Genomic DNA, 24,799 nt, shown 5'->3' with positions numbered 1-24,799 from the left:
AGAGAGTGTACGGTGGTATTGTTCATTAGAAAATTCATAGCACGGAACATGGTTTATGTTAGGTACGTAAATGAATGAATCATGTGGATAGATTCGGCGATTGCAGGAATCGGGAACGAGAATCATCTCAGTGTGAGGGAGTAGATGAGAGTCAAGTTTTATGAAGCACTGAGTGGTATCACAGTCAGGGTCAACAGCAAGGAGAGGATAGTGTTAATAGACGATTTGAATGCGAGAATTGAAAACGGAATTGACGGATATTACGAGAAGGTAACTCAAGTTGGAAGGTTCCATTCTGGATCAGTCTGGTGGTATTTGAAAAAGTTTAAATGCGTCTGCCTCATGTCGGTAGATTTACTGACACATTAAAGAACTTGCACGTGACAATATTCCGGCACATTGACGTGTCCGAAATCCGTAAAAGTAGATAGTGCACGTAATACCAAAGTTATTATTATTATTATTATTATTATGAGAAAGTGTTGGGTAAATACGGGGAAGATATGGAAGGTAATAGGAAAGGAAGTATTTACTAGACATCTGCGCTAACATGGAATTAAACAGCTGTGAATTAATTCTTCAAGGATATTTGAGTGGTTGCACATTGGGAAGGGAGGGACACAACATCCATAAAAGTCTATGTCAAAACTAACTACGAATTTAAGAAATTCTCCTACGAATTTACTGATAATACGGGCTTTTCCGATTACACAGACCAATGTCTAATCTGCAGTGAACGAAGTAAAATAGGGTAGGGAAAGTGAAGACTGTCTGGAGACAGATAAGGGAAGAACATCTCCTGCACGAGGAAATTGGGGAGTTGTAGAGGATGTGATTAGTGAAAAAATTCAAAGAATACAAAATCGTCAGGTCCAGAATATGGAAAGAGGAAGTGTGGCATACAGGGATGCTCTAGTAGACACAGCAAGGCATGCCTAGGAACAACTGTGTGTAAAGATGGAAAAAGGCAAACATCTTTGCTTGATTATTACTTATTGATGTTTTCCGATCCTTGCCGATCTGTTGACCTTTTTTGCCCATAATTCATTAACTAATATTTGAGTGGTCCAAACGTCATGCTATTTTTGGTGAACTACATTTAGTCCTAGGCCTTGCAATTTTCGTAAAATAAGCTCATTATCCTCGTTGAAGAAATGATTAATCCACGACACTTTTCATCACCAGCCCGCGCTTGTCGTGATGAACAAAGATATTCAGAATTCACAGGCATAGCACTCGCCATTCGTTGTTACCAGCTCTGGACCTCAAGAGAGTTAACAAAAGACGACACGATCCAACGCAATGCCACAGAAGGAAGTCGTATCTGCAGCGAAATATTCGTAGTTTGATTCAGCTTAGTATTTATATCTTAATATCCTCTATTTAATACAGAAATAATAAAAAATTCAATAGATACGTTTCGTTCACGTAACGGTCTGCGGTAATTAGATTCGGCGCTGCGTACGCTTAAAGATCTCAGATCGGCTGCCAACCTCCCAGGTGCTCCAGCATAAATGTGACACAATTTTCATTTTTTTTTTTTTACATTTTAGCTGCACACAATGAAAATAGACGAACGTACAGTACCTCAGAGCACATATTCGAAATGTCTCCCTCCAACTTGGCGGCACATTTCACACAGACGCAACATTGAATCGCATATTCTTTGGAAAATTCCCGGCGCTTCCCGGACACGATATGCAGGAATGGCGACGGACAGATGAAGGATACATGCAAGACAGAAGGAAGGTCATGCGGACAGCTACTCAGCAAAAACAGTGTTGCTCGTTAACGTTCGAGCGTCTGGGAGTTGGGCAGCCGAAACTAATCACCACAGACCTATGTTTCCTATGTTCATAATAATTGTATTTGTAACATCAATTACTCCTTTATAATTACGAAACAAAGTTTTTCTGCACCCTGCATTGTATCCTTCTTTGCTTCAAGTTCCCTTCACTTACCTTCAGCTGCTCCATGTTTTTGCACATTTCCAGCACTCGCCAAGTTCCTGTAAGGTTCATCTGTATGGCGTCTTTTAGCTTTGCTTCGAGACGTAGCGTTGCCGCGAAGTGGAACACCACTGACACTTCCTTCATTAGACGTTGTATCTGCTCGGGGGTGAGGCCAAGTCGGTCTTCTGTCACATCGCCGTGAAGTACAACAATCTTCTTTATAGCATCAGGGAATTCCTTCCGTACGCGACTGAAGAGCTGCAAAAAAGAAAGAAATTGTATGGTCAGTATTAGAACAATGTACGTCTACTCCTTAGTTCCGTTCCCTGGCCGTGAGCGTAGAGGCACGCGGCTGTGAGCTTGCATCCGGGAGATAGTAGGTTCGAATCCCACTATCGGCAGCCCTGAAAATGGTTTTCCGTGGTTTCCCATTTTCACACCAGGCAAATGCTGGGGCTGTACCTTAATTAAGGCCACGGCCGCTTCCTTCCAACTCCTAGGCCTTTCCTATCCCATCGTCGCCATAAGACCTATCTGTGTCGGTGCGACGTAAAGCCCCTAGCAAAAAAAAAAAAAAAAAAGAAGAAGTTCCGTTCCCTAATACGGGGTCGGGAATGAGGCGAGGTTAAACTATTTTATGTCAACCTCAGTTGAGGAGCTAATGAAGATGAAATGAATGATGGTGAGGAGATGGAAGGAACCGGCTGTGACCTATGAATAAGCAACTGTCGCGGCATTTGCCTGGAAGTGAAAATGGGAAACCACAGAAAACCATTCTCAGGATAGCCGGCAATGAGGTTCGAACCCACTCGTTTCCTGAATACGGAGTTTGGTACCATAGCTAGAGTCCTTCGCGAATATACAAAATATTATCCACACGCTCCGCATCCTCAGTTCTTTCATCCGCATCCGTGAATGGTTATCCGCGGATATTACAAATAATTAACTGTATTACACCCAAGGTATTGAAATGGATAGATCTGTTAACATAATGCAATAGGCTTGATACCTGGCACCAGCCAATCCACAGTGACAAATGTATGAAGACTTTCCTCTTGCGACAACTACCGAAATATTGAGCGATTCTCTTTCGGAACCTTTGTTCCTTCCTTCCACTAATTGCGGGCAGGAGCCAGTTAGACTTAGGTCAGATTAACGGCTTTCCAAGGCTCTTTATATATCACCATTCTCCCGTTCAAGGATCGTCTCAATACAAGCAAAAATAACTGCGTGAAATGATGATGACGCTTGTTGTCATCGGCCCTGCGTGAAATGTATGAAAGCCTGACTTGTTGGAAGATTTCTAGAGTATATATGAGTGAAAAATCAATAAACATCATTATTTAGAAATTATCAGCAAAATTATCCGCACTGCTATGCAGTTTGCTCCGCCGAGACACTTAACTTCACGGATATCCGCGGGTTCTAGCCTAACACGCGTGGCTACTTCGCTCAGTAGTATTAGAACAATATCATATGTAATTTCCTTTGTTTAGTTCATCACGGATGGAGTGAGGGCCGTGTTAAATTAGCCTGTGCTCCAGATTGTCACTGCTCTGGCTAGTAAACATCTCTGATCCACGTTCACGGTGTTCAGTAACCAAGCCTTGTTTAGAAAACGAGTTTTGCAGTAGTGCTTAGCTAGAATTCTTATTAACCTTGTTTTTCGATAGGTCAGCTCCTTAATAATATCTAATTGCATTCACAGTGTAACAATGGAACTGCGGAGGAGGACCCGTACTTCACCCAGGCTGCCTCATCTGCTACGTTGAACAGGGGCCTTGTAGGAGGATAGGACAATTGGAAGGGATAAACAAGGAAGTGGGAAGGAAGCGACCGTTGATTATGATGATGCTTGTTGTTTCCAGAGGCCTAACATCTTGGTCACCTGCCCCGGAAACGGCCGTAGCTTTAAGGTAGGTACCACCCCGACATTTTCCCGGAGGAAAGTGGGAAACCACGCAAAACCACGTCGAGGATGGATGAGGTGGTAATCGAAGCCCCCTCTACTCAGTTGACCTCCCGAGGCTGAGTGGACCCAGTTCTATTCCTCGGACCACTTTTCAAATTTGGTGGCAGAACCTGGAATCGAACCCGGGCCTCAGGGGGTGGCAGCTAATCTCACCAACAACTACAACACGGAAACGGACCTCATCTTTCAGCAACTTCCAAATATCTATGAAAATATTTACTCTATAAAATGTAAATATCAAGAAATATAGAAAATCCAATTTTAATCTATTATACTGTATGCGTTTTAACCGTCAATAGAGAAATATTCACGAACTTAGATTGCCAAGTTCATCAGTCCATCCACGACGAGCTTCACTGACGTAGAAATATTGTTCAATCTTAATGGTGACAAAGTAAATGAGGATGGTGGTAGTTGCTATCGTGACTGTTTTCACTCGCTGCAAAAACCACGTGGAATAAATACTCGAAGAAAGAGGGTAAAAGGAATCATAAAAGAGGGGAGGGCAGGAGTTGAAAACCTAGGCCTATTCTATTATTTTATAAGCATAGGAAAGAAACTCTAATTTCTACTACTTAATTGCTGACTTCATCGAATAAGTGCCTGTGCGGTTTGTGTCACATACACATTGGCTTGGTTTCGGGAGATAGTGTGCTCGAACCCCACTTCCGGCAACACTGAAAATGGTTTTCCGTGGTTTCCCATTTCCACACCAGGCAAATGCTGGGGCTGTACCTTAATTAAAGCTACGGTCGCTTCCTTTCCACACCTAGCCTTTTCCTATCCTATCGTTACCATAAGCCCTATCTGTGTCGGTGGATGTAAAGCAAAATTGTAAGATTGCCGACTTCATTTAGTCTGGTATTTAGAGGAAAGTGTCCACTCTCCTCATCGCTGCTCACACGAAAATAAATCATCACTCTTATGCCGGCTTGGACACCCGATATCCTACCTTGATCTACTCTCACCATTTATAGCATGTAGAATACCGGTCGTGACTTGGAAGTGAATATGCTCGTTTTGTTACTTGAACTAATGTAAACAGCGCTACTAGCACTTTCTCATGAATACCATGTAGTAGTGGTTAGAACTTTCACCGCTAAAACTAATGTAATTTATCAGCGCAGTAGTCCATATTTTTCAGTAGGTTAACACTCGTGCGCCGGGCTTGCGAATGTTCTTCACATTAATTCATTCTCAAGTTTTGAAACAACACTTATGATATCTTCACCAATGATTATTTCTGTCAGACAGCAGGCAAATGCTGGGGCTGCACCCTAGTTAAGGCCACGGCCGTTTCCTGTCAGTGGAGCGATGGCGTGGAATGACATTATTAGTGGTTTCTTTAAAAGTAGGAAAGATCACAATATGAAGATACATTTGGAATTCAAGAGGACAAATTGGGGCAAATATTCGAAGGGGAGTTAGGGATTTGAATAACTTACCAAGAGAGATGTTCAATAAATTTCCAATTTCTTTGAAATCATCCAAGAAAAGTCTACGAAAACAACAGATAGGGAATCTGCCACCTGGGCGATTGCCCTACATGCAGATCAGTAGTGACTGACTGATTGATTGATTGATTGATTGATTGATTGATTGATTGATTGATTGATTGATTGATTGATTGATTCCTAGCCCATCGTCCCCATGAGACCTATCTGTGTAGGTGCGACATAAAGCCAATTGTTGTTATTTCTGTCGGATTACAGCACAAGAAGCATAGAGGTAGATCTATCCTAGCAATCTTCTCGAGCTCGAATCCTTATGTCCAGCCCACTCGGGTCAGAATCGGACAAAGTATTAACCTATAAAATTCATCATTAGGGAACAAATGCCCCGAATGAGACAAACAATAATGCTCCACAACAGCATCCAGCAAATCACAGTTTAGGTAGTGGAAGGTTTTAATAATAATAATAATAATAATAATAATAATAATAATAATAATAATAATAATACCGAGTGAGTTGACCGTGCAGATAGAGGCGCACAGCGGCGAGCTTGCGTTCGGGAGATAATGGGTTCGAACCACACTGTCGCCAGCCCTGAAGATCGTTTGCCGTGGTTTCGCATTTTCACACCAGGCAAATGCTGGGGCTGAACCTTAATTAAGGCCATGACCGCTTCCTTCCCACTCCTAGCCCTTTTCTGCCCCATTGTCGCCACAAGACCTATCTGTGTCGATGCAACTTAAAACAACTTGTAACAACAACAACAATAATCGAATACGTCATTATAAAATAACCACAAAAAGGAGCACGTTACATTCACCACTCCAGACACCAGAGATTCACGACACAGAGCACAGTCGGCTAGCCAGCCCCAGGCGCTAGAATGTAAATAAAGTACTTCGCACTGCGGCCGTTCACACAGCCGGGAAAACGGATCACAACAACCCAACGAACTTTAAAACAAACAGATACAGTTATAAAGAACTCGAATTCTGAAGTGAGCCAACAAGACATTATTCATATGGATTCGGAAGTTCTTTTTTTAATGCTATTTGTTCGTTGCGTCGACCCATGTGGATCTTTTGCCCCTACTGACACCATATTGTATGAACCTGCGTGTAATTGGAATGGTGGTTGTGTGGAATGTTGTGTGTGAGGAAAGGAAGATTAAGAACGTTACAAACACCCAGTCCCAGGCCAGGGATATTAATCATTACAAATAAAAAACCCTCACACGGCCGGGAATCGAAACCGGGCCCGCCGGGTGACAGGCGGACGCGTTGCCCCCTACCCCGCGGGGCCGGACTCGGAAGTTATTACTGGAGAAGATATTGCTAATATAGAGGCAGATGACCGGCACACAAGTGAGATGTTAACTCTATCTAGCGAAGATTCCTTGCAGATCATGCCGGACGGAGCCTCCAGATATTCCATAATACTCTCCAGCAGAAGAAACTGTTGAACTTACGACGCCTCTGAATCGATGGTTGAAGAGAGGAGAAAACATAGGGATGGAGATCAGCTACTTACCTTCTCCAGAAACCCTCCTTCCTGCAAGAACCCTTCGAAATTAAAAATAGTACGGTCCTCAAGCGAGGGCACACATAAACAATGCGGCCATACACAACCCCCAAAGACCCAGGATTATAAAAATATGTAACATCTCCCAGGCTGTTCAAGTGATTGATGCTGCATATGGTACGTAGGCTAACCAATGTTATCAACCTATACGATTATGACCCAAAAACACTGTATAAACTGTATTCAAACAACTTCTTCTAAAACAACTCATCCCAGACCAGGACACTGATATTACACTATTACAGGAAGTTGCATCAACCGATCAGTAACCCATCTCTGGCTATGAGACCTTCGTGAATGTAATTGAGAATAAACAGGTACCGGTACCGCCATATTCATCATCCCGTACACTGACCCTATCTTTCTCTTGAACGCGCGAGGGATCTGTGCACCTTCAGGCTTGCAGGCCATATTTGAAAGACGACACTTTTACAATGTATATCCTTTCTCTTCTCCACCAGTACCAATGCAATATGAAACTTGGGGGCGATTTCAATGGTGTCATGTAAGCTAAAGACAACACTGGTTCATTTCAAAATTGCCCAGCTTTGTCTGCTTTGATACAGGGCTACATTGGGAATAAAATTGGGAAGTCAAAGGATTGTAATCTGCAGAATACAAATGGTACCGTATATGGAGGAATACATCGGATTGTGAAGTTCTAGAAACACCTCGCAACACCTGGTACAGGGTAAAATACGAGAATATACCGCAAACATTAAGGTACACCGCATTCATTTGAACGAACACGACCTGTGAAAGTTATGTAGGAACTGTAAAAATACCATGCATCACTGTTAAGTCTCACAGCAAATATGGAGAAAGTTTAAGGGTAAATCGTACATCTGCATTGCTTAGAATTGGTTCATCCGTCCGACATTCAGTTTGAGGCCATCTGAATTGAACAGTGCGGTATGCCTTGCGCTGCTATGTGTTATGTGCACAGCGTGATACACCCTAAAATTCCTGAAATAAAGAAGAGATCTCGGATATCGGTGTCTGGGTAAGGAAAGCTCTTACTTTTCCGAAGAAGAAGAAGAAGAAGAAGAAGAAGAAGAAGAAGAAGAAGAAGAAGAAGAAGAAGAAGAAGAAGAAGAAGAAGTGACTCAGACTATATGCCATATCGTGTAGGCCCTATGTGTTTGATTAATTTGAAATTAATGTGCAACTTTTTCAGATTTGAACATTGTAGTTATTTGACAATGTTCATGATCTATTTACAGGTCTTCCACAGGGTTATGCTGCCGTTTCATCGCTTGAATAAGTTTTGTTTCAATATGATCATTTATTATTTATAAATATATTTATTATTATATTTCTTAGGAAATAATAGATATTTATTAAAAACAGTTAATTTCAACATTTTCAGGTTCGCCCTCGAATTGTCTGGTTCACACTACGCTTACAACGTAGTGCCTCAATAATTCTGAGGCTATTATTCAATAATTTCACAACTTGTTCTCAGATTGATTAGTTCACACTGAACCTATGGTGTAGCGCTTCACGAATTCCTCTGCAGTGTTTCTAAAGCTGTAAATATTGTGAAGTTGCTAGAGGAGGAATTCCTTGCCTTACGTGGAATCCTAGCTGCGATCTGGAATGTCTGCATACCGAAGAAGAAATGCCACAAATGAAATCAGAACGAGTCTATCTGGAGCCTCCTTTGAGTTAATGGTAAGTCAATTTAACAGTACCCCCTAAAAAATTCCAACCCAGGCGAGTTGGCCCTGCGGTTAGGGTCACGCAGCTGTGAGCTTGCATCCGGGAGATAGAGGGTTCGAATCGCACAGTCGGCAGCCCTGAAGATGGTTTTCCGTGGTTTCCCATTTTCACACCAGGCAAATGCGGGGACTGTACCTTAATTAAGGCCACGGCCGTTTCCTTTCCACTCCTAGGCCTTTCCTATCCCATCGTCGCCATAAAATGCATCTGTGTCGGTGCGACGTAAAGCAAGTAGCAAAAGAAATCCAACCATAGCACTCGGTACAATCTGGTATGGAAATGAACCTACTCAGATAATCATCGTCAGGGCTGACGACAGAGGGGTTTTTACCCACCACCTCCCGAGTACAGCTTTCTCCTTCGAATTTAAGCTTTCTAAATTGCCGACTGACTGTGGCAGGATTCGTTTCTGCAACCCTGAGAACAAGAGGCGATCGCTGTGCAGCGGACATCTCTAACTACTACTACTGAAACGTTTTCATTCCTCCCCTGAAGGGGGAGGCGGGCTCCTTAGATGGCAATGCCGTCTCTCAGGCCGGGAAATGTGTTGCGGTGAAGGAGATGCACGGAGAATGTAACGGGGTTGGCGGCCGTGGCCTATACTAGGAACTGTCCCGGCATTCGCCTTAGTGCAGGAGAATGGAAAACCACGGAAAACCATTCTCAAGACAACCGACGGTTGGGGCCAGCCATGAGGTTCAGTCCTGTCCCATCTCTCGAATGCAGTGGCGTAGAGCCACGTTAGAGCCGTGACCACCGCTCCTCTGCTCGGTTGGCCGGTAAGAATGCAGAGCTGTTGGACCACGGACCAGCTGTGGCCACTGGAGGGCCGACACCCACTCTGCATCTACCGACCGGCCTCTCTAAGCTGCATACAGATACGAAGTACGGTCCTGCCGGCGTCGGCAGCGGACGAAGTGGAGATGTGACGATGGATGGCCCTACAACTGAAAGTTACATTGATCATCAGTCCTTCCTGGAATGCTGCCGAACGAAAATGCAAATGTCAAAGTACGGTCAACTGCCGTATTTTCTAATTTCCTCTTATGTTGAAGAAAGGACGGAAAAAATCTGTATATTATTATAAAATGTTTACTTCAATCGTTTTTATGGAATTTAATCAACTTCTCTAATGTCTGATAACGGTAAATGAATTACCATGTTGAAGCACTTTCAGTCACTTCATGGACATCCAAGTAAAATGCCCTTTAAACCCTTACATCACTCCGTAATGGATTTCATTATGGAAGGATATAGCTCAGCTTGTCCAGAATTTCTGAAGATTCAAAGGAATATTAAAGGTAAGCAAGCCAAGCAAAGCTTGTGCGTGAAGTTGGTATCACGATCATAGTCATGGGAATTCCATTTCTACGTCGAATCCATGCCACAAGGACATTACATTACATTTAAAATATCTACATGCATTGGCTGAGATCTAAACTGAAGTCACCTTGGTGAAATGCCAATATCTACGTCACTCGGCTAGTACGTCCCAGTGGAATAGAACCAAGGCCGTCCTAGTGAGAAGGCAGTGCATTTATAATCGAGCTATTATGCCCCATATTAAAACAATTTAATAGATACTAATAATAATAATAATAATAATCATAATAATAATAATAATAATAATAATAATAATAATAATAATAATCACCATCATCATCTTCATCCTGGTCTTTTCTCAATTATCTGATTCAGTGTTATGACCAGATACTGAATCTGACTCCAGCCTTATGTGGAAGGTTGTTTTCAATATTGCATGTTTCAATGGTGGTTGGCAGTGTGATGTGTTTAAATGAAGTGGCGTGTATTAAGAGGACTACAACTACTTAGTCCCCGAACCCGAGGAATTAATCGGAAAATACTGAAATCCCCAGCCCGACGATGAATCGGACCCTGCACCCTCTGACCCGAATGCCGCTACACCGATCATTCAGCTAAAAGAGTCGGACAACAGCAATAATAATAATAATAATAATAATAATAATAATAATAATAATAATAATAATAATAATAATAATAATAATAATAATAATGATAATAATAATAATAATACGGTTTTTACGACCCACTAACGAATTATTTTACGGTTTTCGGAGACGCCGTGGTTCCCGAATTTTGTCTCACTGGAATTCATGTACGTGCCAGTAAATCTACCGACACGAGGCTGACGTATTTGAGCACCAAATACCACGGGACTGAGCCAGGGTCGAACCTGCCAACCAAATCTCAGAAGGCTAGCGCTCTACTGTCTGAGCTACTCTGCCCGGCCGCTAAGAACCTACCTAACTTAGTACGACGTTAAACCATTAGCAAAATTACTGCTACTACTATTGTTTCTACGAGACTACTGCTACTAATAATAATGTTATTGGTTTTACGTTCCTAATAACTACTTTCAGGGTTTATCGATGATACTGAGATCCCGTGTATTTTTCCTACAGGTAAATACAGGATGTATCAGAACTATACCAACAAAAGAAAAATCAGGGATGCACTTCGTGTTATTTAAGGATGGTGGTAAAATCGGATTGGCGTAGAAAATTTTTCTTTTCGAGAAAATGGGGTTACCTTGTTACTTCCGGAAGCGCGATTCAAATTGACGAACTTGCTGTATTTGCTATGCAAGAGAGCCAGCCGCTGCCTGTTGCTGTGCCTTAAAGGAGGGAAGGGAAGGGAGGGGATGTGGGAAGTGGGAGACAGAGGTAATGCTTGGTGTGAATGCACAAGTTTCGCATAGCCACTTCCCAACCCCAGTAGACAGTGTACAGTTTGATCTGCACAAACGGACTACTATGCAAATCTCGTAGAAAGAGAAGATGATCTTGTACCAAGAATACAAGCAGCTATCCAAGTCATTCGCGACACACCACACATCCTGAACAGAGTCCAAAGGTCACTACTACACCGTTGTGAACTGTGTATCGAAGTAGGCGGGGGAATATTGAAATCTACTGTAATCAAACCATTGGGCGTATTGTTTCTTTCGTTCAGTATTTCATTCCATTTACATTGTTGTGATTGAAGGAATACACAACCGTGGGACGGCAGCGTTGCATCTTCGAGCATGTTAAGGGAAGTCGTAGAGTTCCAAATCAGCAAATTTTGACATTTTCACTTTTTTAGATTTTATTAACGTGTGAATCATTCTGTTTAATGTGGCATTTTTAAATTTAAATATTCGAATATTTACTATTTGAAATAATTTATTTAATATATTGGTGCACTTCTATTTCAATACACTTTTGTGCAATGTACCACACTGATTTACACATATTTCAGGGACTATTCACTCTAGAAGGCTATGGTTTGCGTGTTTTGAAGAGAAATAACTGTTTTATTAGTTGGTCACCCTGCTTGACCTGCAGTCGCAAGAAACAGTGTTGTTTTGATGGAGGATTTTTAATCCTTCTCTTCTACATTTGGTGAGCTTTATAGAATCATTTACTTTTAAATGGAATATACTCAAAATAACTTTTTCCGGAACTAATACTCCCTTTTCTCAGGAACTACCAGTTGCATTTCCATGTAATGTATACCAAATGTCGTTTACACTGTTGTGATAATGTGGATGTGCAGTACTTTGGTTGATATTTCTTTAATAGTTTGTTTCTTATAATAAACTATCTGTAGAAAAAATTAAAATTTGGGAATATTTTTAAAAATCATGACAATTTTGTAGCACATATTTTTAAGCTATTCTAGATCAGTGTATGCAAAAGACATGAGTTAACATCATATTAAAAATCTGTCTTTCTACATCCAATGGCTACTGCGAAAAAGGTACATTTATACACTTATTTCAACATTGACGAGATAGAACATTACGACTCCCCTTAAATAATAAAGAACGTTACTGCAACCAACAGGCGAGAGGAGAAAATGTTTGGTACATTCCTTGATTGACAAGTGTGCCTTAAATACAGTGTGTTCTTGTACTGTGTTTGCAGTCACGGCTGTTTAATGAATGAACTGTGGATATTGCCTGCAAGAGACAAGGACAGTCCTGTGCCAGTCGAAAGAGAAAACTTGTGCATACACCTGGAGCATTTTCTCTGTCTCCTTCATACACCCCACTTCCCCTCCGTCCCCTTCTCTTTCCTGAAGCACGGCAGCGGCTGGATCTCTGGCGCAGCAAATGCGGTGAGTTCGTCAATTTGAATCGCGCGTAACAGGGTAACCTCATTATTTCAAAAAAAGGAAAACTTTCTCCGCCAATCCGATTGCTCCATCGTTCTTAACATAACACGAAGAGAATCCCTGATTTTTTGTCGGAATAGTTCTGATACTCTCTGTACATCGGTAAATCTATCGACGTGAGTTTCAAATACCATAGGATTCTGCTGGCATCGGACCTGCCGTCTTGGGTTCAGACAGCCAGCGATCTGTCGTCTGAGCCACTCAGCCTGGCTAGACATTAATACTTTGAAAGAATAGTTGCACCCACTGCTTAGGAAATTTACGTATCTTTTACATTCAGCTGGGAACATTAACATCAGGCAGTCTTGTATGAATGTTCAACTGGTGTTCATGTATCACTGTCACAAAGTACTTTAGGGTGAAAGTATACAGTGACCAGTCTCATCCTAAACGACACATGAACGTTATTAATGAGACAAGGCTACTTTCGAACAGCTTGCTGGACGGTACAGTATGCTTCCCTACAACACCTAGAAATACAACTTTCATTGAAAGGCAGTTATAAAATACAGTACAAACTCGACTGTGGTCAATAGCCACGTTCTTGACTGGAACTCCGGCTTCATCAGTGTCTTGACCTTTAGTCTTAGGAGCACCGGGCTCGATTTCCGGCTTGGTCGTGGGATTTTAATAGTAAATGATTAATTCTCTTGGCTCAGGAAGTGGCTGTTTGTGCTGCGCCCAACATTCCTGCAGAAGGGATGCATCCAGCTATAATAACTACACGAAATAATAATAATAATAATAATAATAATAATAATAATAATAATAATAATATATAAAAGGTAAGCCTATAGTTTTAAGTGACCTGGTATTGTGATCATAGCCACAAAACCTTCAGTTTAACGTGCAATCCGAACTGCAGGAATGATGTGACATTTCATTTCTAAAATTCCACATGCATGGGCCGGGATTCGAATCGTGACCGTCTTGGTGAGAAGGTAGTGACTAAGCCACTCGGCTATCATGCTCCAATTATTATTATTATTATTATTATTATTATTATTATTATTATTATTATTATTATTATTATTATTATTAACCAGCCCCGTGATGCAGGGGTAGCTTTCCTGTCTCTGACCAGCAGTCCCGGGTTGAATTCTCTGCTCATCCAAGGATGTTCATGAAATCTTAACAATACGGCTGAAGTTGTCATGTTGACCACTTGACACCCCAATATCTGCACACCATCCACAGTAATATGTGACGATGATATTATATGAACATGAACTTCTATACAACAGTGAGTGACTTGCCAAGCCAAGATTCTTAATGGGTTTATTATTATTATTATTATTATTATTATTATTATTATTATTACTATTATTATTATTATTATTATTATTATTATTATTATTATTATTATTACAAACAAGCTCCTAGTTGTATGCGACAGTTGCCATTATGATCATGAACAGAGGACTTCCGGTTTAGCGTAGAATCTGAACCACAAGGACGTAAATTTCCATCTCAAAAATCCCATATGCGTTGATCGGGATTCAAACGGTGGCCGCCTTCGTGAAAGGCCATGCGGCTATGAATATTCTTATTCTTATTCTTATTCTTATTCTTATTCTTATTCTTATTCTTATTCTTATTCTTATTCTTATTCTTATTCTTATTCTTATTCTCATTCAGTCGAATCCTGGTCGCCACTTTCTTCGACTTCTCTTGGTTAGCCTGTTCTTAATCCCTATAGAAAACCTCAGGTCAGTCTGAACATTCTCCTTCATGAAGAATTGCACAACAATTTATTCACTCCTTTCTTAGACATTGGAAATAAAGAGTTAAAACATTAATACTGTGTCTTGTAGTACCATTATCTGTTCTTATCGACTAAACTACTTCTCCACATCGTATTACCTCTGATGTCGTTGATCCCTCTGCGTGCCTTGCACGAGAGTTATGCAATGCAGAGGATGATCTCTTTGCAAGGCTATTTCACGAAATGAGCATGTTTCGCATGAGCATGTCAAGAACGAATCAGCTGTTATTTCATATGCTGGCAGTTTCTGCGGTTATAAACTAGTACATAGATCCGGGGGAGGATAGAAGGGCAAGTGATGTTGTTATTGATAAAGCTGTTATTAATAATGATTCTATTTTTATTAATTCGTGTAAAGAGCTTCGGATATCATGGCCAACAGTTCCATACTCCCTGCGCAAATCCACGATACAATAATGACAAATGATTAACGTCCCAGTCTTCTTCTTGTTCTTATTCTCCTCCTTCTTCCTGGTCTTTTCCTAATTACTTGCGGTCGGCACTTTGGATTTAGCCCAGTTTCACGGCATGTTGCCTTTGATGACGCAACCTAATGTGTTCACTACTGAGTGGTCTGTAGTGTGATGTGTTATACAGTATGTGTTGAAACAAGTACAAAGAAACAGACCTCGAGCCATAGGAATTAACCAGACTCGGTCAATATCCCAACATTCAGCCAGACAGTGTTTAATGTCCCGTTAATTAATAAACATTTTAAGAATGGCCTGAATGTTATATTTTTGACAAAAAAGAAAGGTTCTTTAATGTGCTGGTAACTAAAAAGGATCTCTAGCATTTAGGCACCCGTAAAATAAATGCGGTGGTGTGCGGTGAACATATTCATTACCCCAGCTGCAAAAAAGTTTTTTTTAAAAATATAAACAATCGTAGTCTTACTACACTCTCTAAAGTCAACATTACCACTTTAGAAGGCTGCATTTTTCGTGGAAAGGTTTACCTGAGAAAGATCTTTCAAGAATATTTTTAACCATTCGCTCGCACATACTTCCAAATTGATATTCACGGCAGTGATGAAACCATCATAACTTAATCTATAGCAGATTTTAAACAATGTACTTACAGTACAGTTTCATCCGGTGACGTTTCGTGATAGTACAGTCATGGTTTTCACAAGAATACACTGGGGCTAACTATTTGTTTTTTACTTAAAAAGCCTAATCTAAAGTAGTCAGCAAAGTTTAACTAGTATTTTACCGTCGTTGAAGTTTTCTAGATTTACTCGCATAATGAGTGGACGTGCATCAACGACAAACAAGGGAAAATATTTGTCACGATGTATAACACACGTTATATTCATGAAGAATCCCACAGAACTCGCGAAACCTTTACCTATAATCCAAGAGGAACACTAAAAAAATTCACTATGTTATGCTGGGCAGCCTAAATATTTTTCTGCGGCTATCGGAACACATACTCTACACTTGCCATCAATGAATTGCTCGAAAAACTGTATACATGCCGAAACTCAAGACTAAAATATATTCTTCTATATTGCAATTGATTTCATATACTGGCTCTATTTTTATTACCAAGACGATGTGCAAGTGGCTATACTGTTAAGATGTTGATATTTTTTCTTGCAGTCTCTAGTGTGTGGCGCTGAAAACTTCGAGTGTCAAGTATTAAAACTAACACCCCTTACCTAAGCTAGCTGGCCTCTCGCCGTAAATTGTTGTCGGGGGAGAGGGCACAGCTCCGCCTCGAGGTGCTTCAAGTGCATGCGTCACCCAAGCGACCTTAAATTTCGCTGGGGGTTGCTCTTTATCGCGCCGGCAAGGAAACCCAGCTCGCTGGAGAAGCTGAACTGCGGCAGTGCGAGTGGATTGTCGAGACAGCTGTACTTTGCTTGGCTTAGATGTTCGTAATTTTTTAAACATTATAAAAAACGTTCCAAGGAATAATTAGAAAACGTTAATACCTTTACCCCAGCAGCGCTGGGGTAGATGGGGTTCAGTGCACGCCACTGAGTAAATGAATTGCACCAGAACGCGAGTTTGAAAAATCTGTGCCTTACTGACTAACTTGTAAGCTAAAAACCTGATCTTAATGAAAAAAACAAACAAACAGATATCTAAGTTTTATTTATTTATTTTATTTATTTAATTAATTTTATTTATTTGTATTCTTCCTCGTATGGCCTCAGCCACCTTGTTATAGATCTTCTAAGTGAAACCATTTATGTTTCCTCCCTACCACGTTTGACATTTCGATTGAACCGCTGTGTAGCAACGAAAGCTGTATTCGGGATCGTTCCTAGGACCGAGTTAATTTAATTTTATCAGATGAGACCGTATACTCAACCAAATATCACTCAACAGGCGGACCAAGTAGCATAGACGGTAGAGCGCTGGCCTTCTGAGCCTAACTTGGCAGGTTCGATCCTGGCTCCATCCGGCGGTGTTTGAAGATGCTCAAATACGTCATCCTCGTGTCGGTAGATTTACTGACATTTATGTAAAATGAACTCCTGCGGGACAAAACTGCGGCACATCGGCATCTCCGAAAACAGTAAAAATTGTAGTTAGTGGGACGTAAAAACAAGTAACATTATTATTAATAAATACGTGACCATTTTACAACAGAATCACGCCCAAGCATTATTACTTTATTCATGTTTAACATTTCGATGAACAGGTTTCCTCAGACCTCAACATCTTCAAAGCCATCATCAGTCCTTGTGTGTGCACTACCTTAATGAGGTAGAATTTCTGTAGTAGGAACGATAATCGTCTCTGGAATCTACTGCAGAAGTTTCATTAGTGCCTTCTATTTCAATCAGCTGCTTTTCTTTTCGTGCTTTGACTCAGTCCCCGTTAAAACAATAATCACCACCACCACATTGTCTCAGTTGAGGAATTGGTGATTGCAAATATACCAGCTTCTGGGTATTTCACAGCAGATCAACAGACTGTTATTTTCTCATGAAGTTTGTTTTGTAAAATAGGATCCCAAAGGAATCCTTACTTATTTGCAACCACACCACTGAAGATTTCTGAAAGATATCGCCTTCAGTGTTTTTTTTGTTATGTGAATGAAGAGGCATTGCTGTCCATCAAAGAGGTAGCGTTGCTGAACTCCTCCAAAAGCATACCCTTTACGCTGAAAGGTGTCTTCTTCTTACATTTCTTTTGCTAGTGGCTTTACGTCGCACCGACACGGATAGGTCTTATGGCGACGATGAGATAGGAAAGGCCTAGGGATGGAAAGGAAGCGGCCTTGGCCTTAATTATGGTACAGCCCCAGCATTTGCCTGGTATGAAAATGGGAAACCACGGAAAAACATATTCAGGGCTGCCGACAGTGAGATTCGAACCCACAATCTCCCGGATGCAAGCTCACAGCCACGCGCCTCTAACCCCACGGCCAACTCGTCCGGTCTTCTTACATTCTGAATTGAAATTCACTCAGTAATTGCAGGTGAAGATTGTCAGATGCTCTTTGGCTCTCTCTATAATACGATGGTCCTCACACCAACCTGCATATGACTGTGACCGCTGAGAAGAAAATTATGATTTACCTCTTTGGACTGGGACTGCAGTTAAGAAGCCGAAAGTACATTAAACACATCATAAGGATTCACAGTTACCTATCCATACGGACAAAATTTCTATTCCACAATTTTCCAACATTGTATTTCGCCCATTTAAAGAGAGAAAAAGTTCATATACCTTCCCACCCTACCGTCACCCTTTCCAAAATAGGCACCAAGGACTTGAATTGATTATTTGATTATTTACTTAGAGCTAAACCAACTCATACATTCCTAAAATATTTATAACCATTTTGTAATAACGTGACTTACGTTTGTTTTGCTCCAAGATGCATTAAGAATTGCATCATTTTAAACTTGCCTATTTCCCTTGTAAGTGGACTTTTGCACTTAATTTCACTTAGCTCTAATACAAGAGAACACAGGAAGCATGTTTTCAGAGTTTTCTCAATATCTGCAATCTTACGTTAGTCTAGCTCTCAGGTTCAGCAAAATTTATATTAGTGCAAATTTTGTGTTCTTCTATTTTCCTTTGCCATATATATTATTTAAACACTAAACAATTTTGTAGTATTTCCCGTTTATTCCACTCTTTGTTTAATCTATGATAATTGTGTGGTACTGATTCTCTCTTTTCTATTTTGACTTTAAATTCACTATCACCGGGCGAGTTGGCCGTGCGCGTAGAGGCGCGCGGCTGTGAGCTTGCATCCGGGAGATAGTAGGTTCGAATCCCACTATCGGCAGCCCTGAAAATGGTTTTCCGTGGTTTCCCATTTTCACACCAGGCAAATGCTGGGGCTGTACCTTAATTAAGGCCACGGCCGCTTCCTTCCAACTCCTAGGCCTTTCCTATCCCATCGTCGCCATAAGACCTATCTGTGTCGGTGCGACGTAAAGCCCATAGCAAAAAAAAATCACTATCTAGATATTTGACTCTATAAGTGGTTCTGTCTGTCCGACTCCTTGACTGAATGGTCAGCGTTGAAGCCTTCGGTTTGGAGAGGTCCCGGGTTCGATTCCCCGCAATGTCGGGGATTTGAATAGCGTGTGATTAATTCTTTTGGTTCGGGGACTGGTTTTTTGTGTTTGTCCCAACACTCTCTCCTTCATATTCACACAACATACCACACTGCCAACCACCACAGGAACACGCAATAATAATTACACCCCTCCACACAGGGTTGGCGTCAGGGAGGGCATCAGGGCGTAAAACAGCCAAATTCACATATGCACCACTGCTCGCACCCGCGACCTCACCGGTGAGGGAAAAAGCGGTAGAAGAAGAAGTCTCCTTGTAGACGGGCCTCTTATATCGTTTCTCCACACAACAAACACAGATTCTCTTTCTTTCTTTCTTTCTTTCTTTCTTAATCTGTTTACCCTCCAGGGTTGTTTTATCCCTCGGGCTCATTGAGGGAACCCAGCTCTACCGCCTTTGGGTCGGGGGGATAAAACTGGGAAGGAGTACCAGTACCTCGCCCAGGCGGCGGGATCGGAAGGGATAGACAAGGAAGAGAGAAAGAAGCGGCCGTGGCCTTAAGTTAGGTGTCATTCCGTCAATTGCCTCGAGGAGAAGTGGGAAACCACGGAAAACCACTTCGAGGATGGCTGAGATGGGAATCGAATCCCCTCTACTTCAGTTGACCTCCCGAGGCTGAGTGGACCCCGTTCCAGTCCTCGTACAACTTTTCAAATTTCGTGGTAGAGCCGGGGATCGAACCCGGGCAGCGGGGGGGGGGGGGTGGGGTGGGGTTGGCAGCTAATCCCATTAACCATTACGGGACTACACCACAGACCTTTATAATTGTGTTTACCCAATAACCACCACACCGCTTCCTCCTCTGTCTTTCTTTCTTCATTATCTTTTTTTTTTTTTACAACCAGTTACATGATGCGTACCGTGAAACCAACTTATTGTTGCTCCGTGATGCCACAGATATTCCAGCAGAAGAGTTAAGCTTTAGTTATGGAAGCAGCCTTATCTTCGGCCACCTCTGCAGTCCTCCCAAGTGAACACTTATTCGTTTTGTTTCTTTGTACAGTGGGAGGAGCAGTGACACGCATCGCTGACTGGGGACATTCCTCTCTCCCTTAGTTCATTTCTTATAATGCATCTGTATTCTTTGCATATTTATTTGCGATCCTGTCGCTAACATTCATTAGCCATTTAGATTTTTTCTGACTTTCCAGTTCGCGTTCTTTCTTTGATTTTCACTTCAATTGGCAACATCAGAATATAAATACCGTTTATGATTTGGCATGACTAATAAAGGAATATTCAATTAATCATTTCTTTTATTTTAACAAATTGTTTTACATCGTACCGACACAGATAGGTCTTACGGCGACGATGGCATGGGAAAGGTCTAGGTGTGGAATGGAAGCGACCTTGGTCTTAATTAAGATACAGGCCCAGAATTTGACTGATGTGAAAATGGGAAACCATGGAAACCCATTTTCATGGCTGCCGACAGTGTTGTTCGAACCCACTGTCTTCCGAAATATAAGCTGATATTTGCGTGACCCAAACCGCGCAGCCTCTTTCTCGGTCATTAATAATAATAATAATAATAATAATAATAATAATCCCCGCCTCTGTGGTGTAGTAGTTAGTGTGATTAGCTGCCACCCCCGGAGGTCCGGGTTCGATTCCCGGCTCTGCCACGAAATTTGAAAAGTGGTACGAGGGCTGGAACGGGGTCCACTCAGCCTCGGGAGGTCAACTGAGTAGAGGTGGGTTCGATTCCCACCTCAGCCATCCTGGAAGTGGTTTTCCGTGGTTTCCCACTTCTCCTCCAGGCTAATGCCGGGATGGTACCTAACTTAAGGCCACGGCCGCTTCCTTCCCTCTTCCTTGCCTATCCCTTCCAATCTTCCCATCCCTCCACAAGGCCCCTGTTCAGCATAGCAGGTGAGGCCGCCTGGGCGAGGTACTGGTCATACTCCCCAGTTGTATCCCCGACCAAGAGTCTGAAGCTCCAGGACACTGCCCTTGCGGCGGTAGAGGTGGGATCCCTCGCTAAGTCCGAGGGAAAAACCGAACCTGGAGGGTAAACAGATGATGATGATGATGATGATAATAATCCGCTTATCCCAGTATCTGGTGGGGTTGTGGGTGTGAACCGTGTAGATTTGGCCCTGTATTACGGCCGGATGCCTTTCCTCACGTCGATCCTATGTGGACGGAGGTACCCACTATTGCGTGTTTCTTTGGCGGTTGGTACTGTGGTGAGTTGTATGTAAATAAAGCGAAATGTATTAAGACGAACACAAACGACAAGTCCCCGAGCCAGAGAAATGAACCATAAGCAGCTAACTACTACTACTACTACTACTACTACTACTACTACTACTACTACTACTACCACTACTACTACTACTACTACTACTACTACTACTACTACTACTAGGGACTGCCTGGCCGAGGCGGTAAAGGCGTGCTCGTTTCGCCCGGAAGGACGTGGGTTCGAATCCCCGTCAGGACATCGTAAAATTTAAGGAACGAGATTTTCACTTCCGGAGGTGCATGTGGCCCTGAGGTTCATTCAGCCTACACCAAAAATGAGTACCAGGTTAATTCCTGGTGGCAAAGGAGGCAGGGCGTAGAGCTAACCACTCTACCCTATCAAGTGCCGAGGTTAACAATGGTGGAAGCCTTTACCTTCCATCCCTCCAAGGGCCTTCATGGCCTGTACGAAGGTGACTTTGCTTTTTACTACTACTACTACTACTACTACTACTACTACTAATAACATTATCATTATAGACTGTTATGCCTTTCAGCGTTCAGTACTACTAATAATAATAATAATAGGCTGATAATAATAATAATAATAATAATAATAATAATAATAATAATAATAATAATAATAATAATCATCATGATTCACTATCAGTCACCACAAAAAATACGTAACAGTCCAATGCATCCCTCTACACTACATAGAGTTGGCGTTAAGAAGAGCATCCAGATGAAAAACTGGGCCAAGTCCACATTTGCGGCACAGATCGCTCTTGTAATCCTACCAGAGTGTGGGGAAAGTGGCGGGTGACTAGGATGGTTGACAATAGTTTCAGACCGGTAGCTGAGCTCCAAACCACCAGAGCAGAAATCGCTAGGCCAGGTTGCTCAATCAACCGCGGTAGCGTAGCCTGTAGATTTAGCTCCCACTGGTGTCTAACTGGTCATCGTTTCTCGGCACTTAACGTCTCTTTGGCAACCACAATATGGACTCGCTACGACCTAATAGCCGAAAATCCAACGTGATGTATACGGGCTCGAGGAAACTTAATATATTCAATAAGAATTCGTAAACAAGTAAGATAAAATCATTTTTATTTAAGCTTACGTTTATGTTCTTGAACCGTTCACATATTCCAACCAGTGGGGAATTTTCATGACTTTTTTGCTATTTGCTTTACGTCGCACCGACACAGATAGTTCTTACGGCGATGATGGTACAGAAAAGGCCTAGGAATGGGGAGGAAGCGGCCGTGGCCTTAATTAAGGTACAGCCCCAGCATTTGCCGGGTGTGAATATGGGAAACCACGGAAAACCATCTTCAGGGCTGCCGACAGTGGGGTTCGAACCCACTATCTCCCGGATGCGAGCTCACAGCTGCGCGCCCCTAACCGCACGGCCAACTCGCCCGGTATTTTCATGACTAAGTCATAGAACGATAACATTCGAATGTTTACCATACGCTCATATTTGACAATTTCACATTAAATTTCACTCTAGGAAATAATTCCCTTTAGTCTCTTGCGGTTGATTAGTATAGGAAATATTTGCTGAAGAAATTCTCTTTGATTGACCGAATGTTTGGAAGAATAGTTTTCCAAATAATTTATAAGTATCACATTCTTCTTGTTGTCCCCAGTTTTTGGGTCTACTTTAGAAGAACAGTTGGCCTAGTTTTACGTCCGGATGCCCTTCCTGATGCCAACCCTGGAAGGAGTGGTGTATTCACTATCCGTGTTTCTGTGGTGGTCGGTAGTGTGATGTGTAGTACGCACAATCCCTGAGCCAGAAGAATTAACCAAACGCCATTAAAATCATCGGCGCGGCCGAGAATCGAAGGAAAAATGTATGAGTGTGGTTAACAAAATATCATCTGTAATTATAATGCTGGCTTTAAATTATCAAATCAAATCAATGGAAAAGAAAATCTTCAGCCTGTTTCCAGTCATTCTACCGGGTCAAGAATGGAAAGAACGAAGCCCCAATCTAGCGACGAGGAGAGGAATTGTGCCGAAGCCTGTCGCACTCCTCTGGGGCAGTGATTAATGACTGACAGATGAAATGAAATGATACTGGAGAGTGTTGCTGGAATTAAAGATGACAGGAAAAATCGGAGTGAAAATGAAAACCTACACCCTGTTTTCCAGTCAATGACCGGGTCAGGGATGTAATGAAATGAAGCAGATTTAGTACGATGGGGTCGCCACTCCCAAAGTGATTAATGACTGATAGATGCTATGAAATGAGAATGGAGAGTGTTGCTGGAATGAATGATGACAGGGAAAACCGGAGTACCCGGAGAAAAACCTGTCCCGCCTCCGCTTTGTCCAGCACAAATCTCACATGGAGTGACCGGGATTTGAACCACGGTATCCAGCGGTGAGAGGCCGACGCGCTGCCGCCTGAGCCACGGAGGCTCTCAAATCAAATCAAATCAAATCAAATCAAATCAAATCAAATCAAATCAAATCAAATCAAATCAAATCAAATCAAATCAAATCAAATCAAATCAAATCATCTGGAAGATAATAAATGTTATTTCTTGCTTGAAATTCGAGCTAACAGTTTTGGAACACGATCTGAGATGTCGTAGAAATACAAGTCCTATTTACGAATTAGCATTTTTACCCGTTCTGCGCACGGGAATTTGCAGTGGATTACATGTTATCTTCAGTAATTTATTCGAAATAACATGGCACTATTCACACGTTTAATGCTACAGGTTAAAATGTTATTTTCGTATTAAAGCGCGTTGCAGTAACGTGAAATCTGATGAAGGTGAACAAAGTCGAGAGGGAATGCTGACAATTTCCGATTTTATTGTACGGTACAGTTCCTGGTCCGAAGTTGAGCGAAATTTTCCATGGTTCACAGGTTGCATATTGTAACTTATTTCTGACCACTGGCGTGGCGCTCTGACACTGATGATACCTCCTTTAACAAAAGAGTAAAATGGCTCTTTAGATTTTCCCGTTGCCCACCTTGAAGTGATATGCACGATATGCCCTACGGGGCTTGGACTAATAATCCAATTTTTCGTAATCATCTGCGTTATTATCCGTCGTCCGATAAATACGTACATGGCACAAGGGAACGGAAATAACGTATACTTAAACGTCTGTTGTATAAAGTCTTTTGATAGAACCAAACCAAACCAAACCAAACCAAACCCCATGGCACTACAGCCCTTGAAGGGTCTTGGCCTACCAAGCGACCGCTGCTCAGCCAGAATGCCTGCAGATTACGAGGTGTCGTGTGGTCAGCACGACGAATCCTCTCGGCCGTTATTTTTGGCTTACTAGGCCGAGGCCACTATCTCACCGTCAGATAGCTCCTCAGTTCTAATCACGTAGGGTGAGTGGACCTCTAACCAGCCCTCAGGTCCAGGTAAAAATCC

General features: G+C 41.9%; 1 protein-coding gene across 2 annotated transcripts in view; it reads right to left on the bottom strand.

The window, feature by feature from the left end:
* Positions 1-24,799, bottom strand: part of LOC136862736 (putative fatty acyl-CoA reductase CG5065) — a 331,924-nt gene that overhangs the window by 97,968 nt on the left and 209,157 nt on the right. For both annotated transcript variants that reach the window (XM_067138961.2, XM_067138962.2), the window contains one exon: positions 1,962-2,210. In XM_067138961.2, the coding sequence (XP_066995062.2) occupies positions 1,962-2,210 (249 nt within the window). The remainder of the gene's footprint in view (positions 1-1,961; positions 2,211-24,799) is intronic.

Source organism: Anabrus simplex, chromosome 2, assembly GCF_040414725.1.
Source record: "Anabrus simplex isolate iqAnaSimp1 chromosome 2, ASM4041472v1, whole genome shotgun sequence".
Taxonomy (NCBI): domain Eukaryota; kingdom Metazoa; phylum Arthropoda; class Insecta; order Orthoptera; family Tettigoniidae; genus Anabrus; species Anabrus simplex.
The sequence above is the reverse complement of the archived record's forward strand: the minus strand, read 5'-3'. Positions and strand labels throughout refer to the sequence as shown.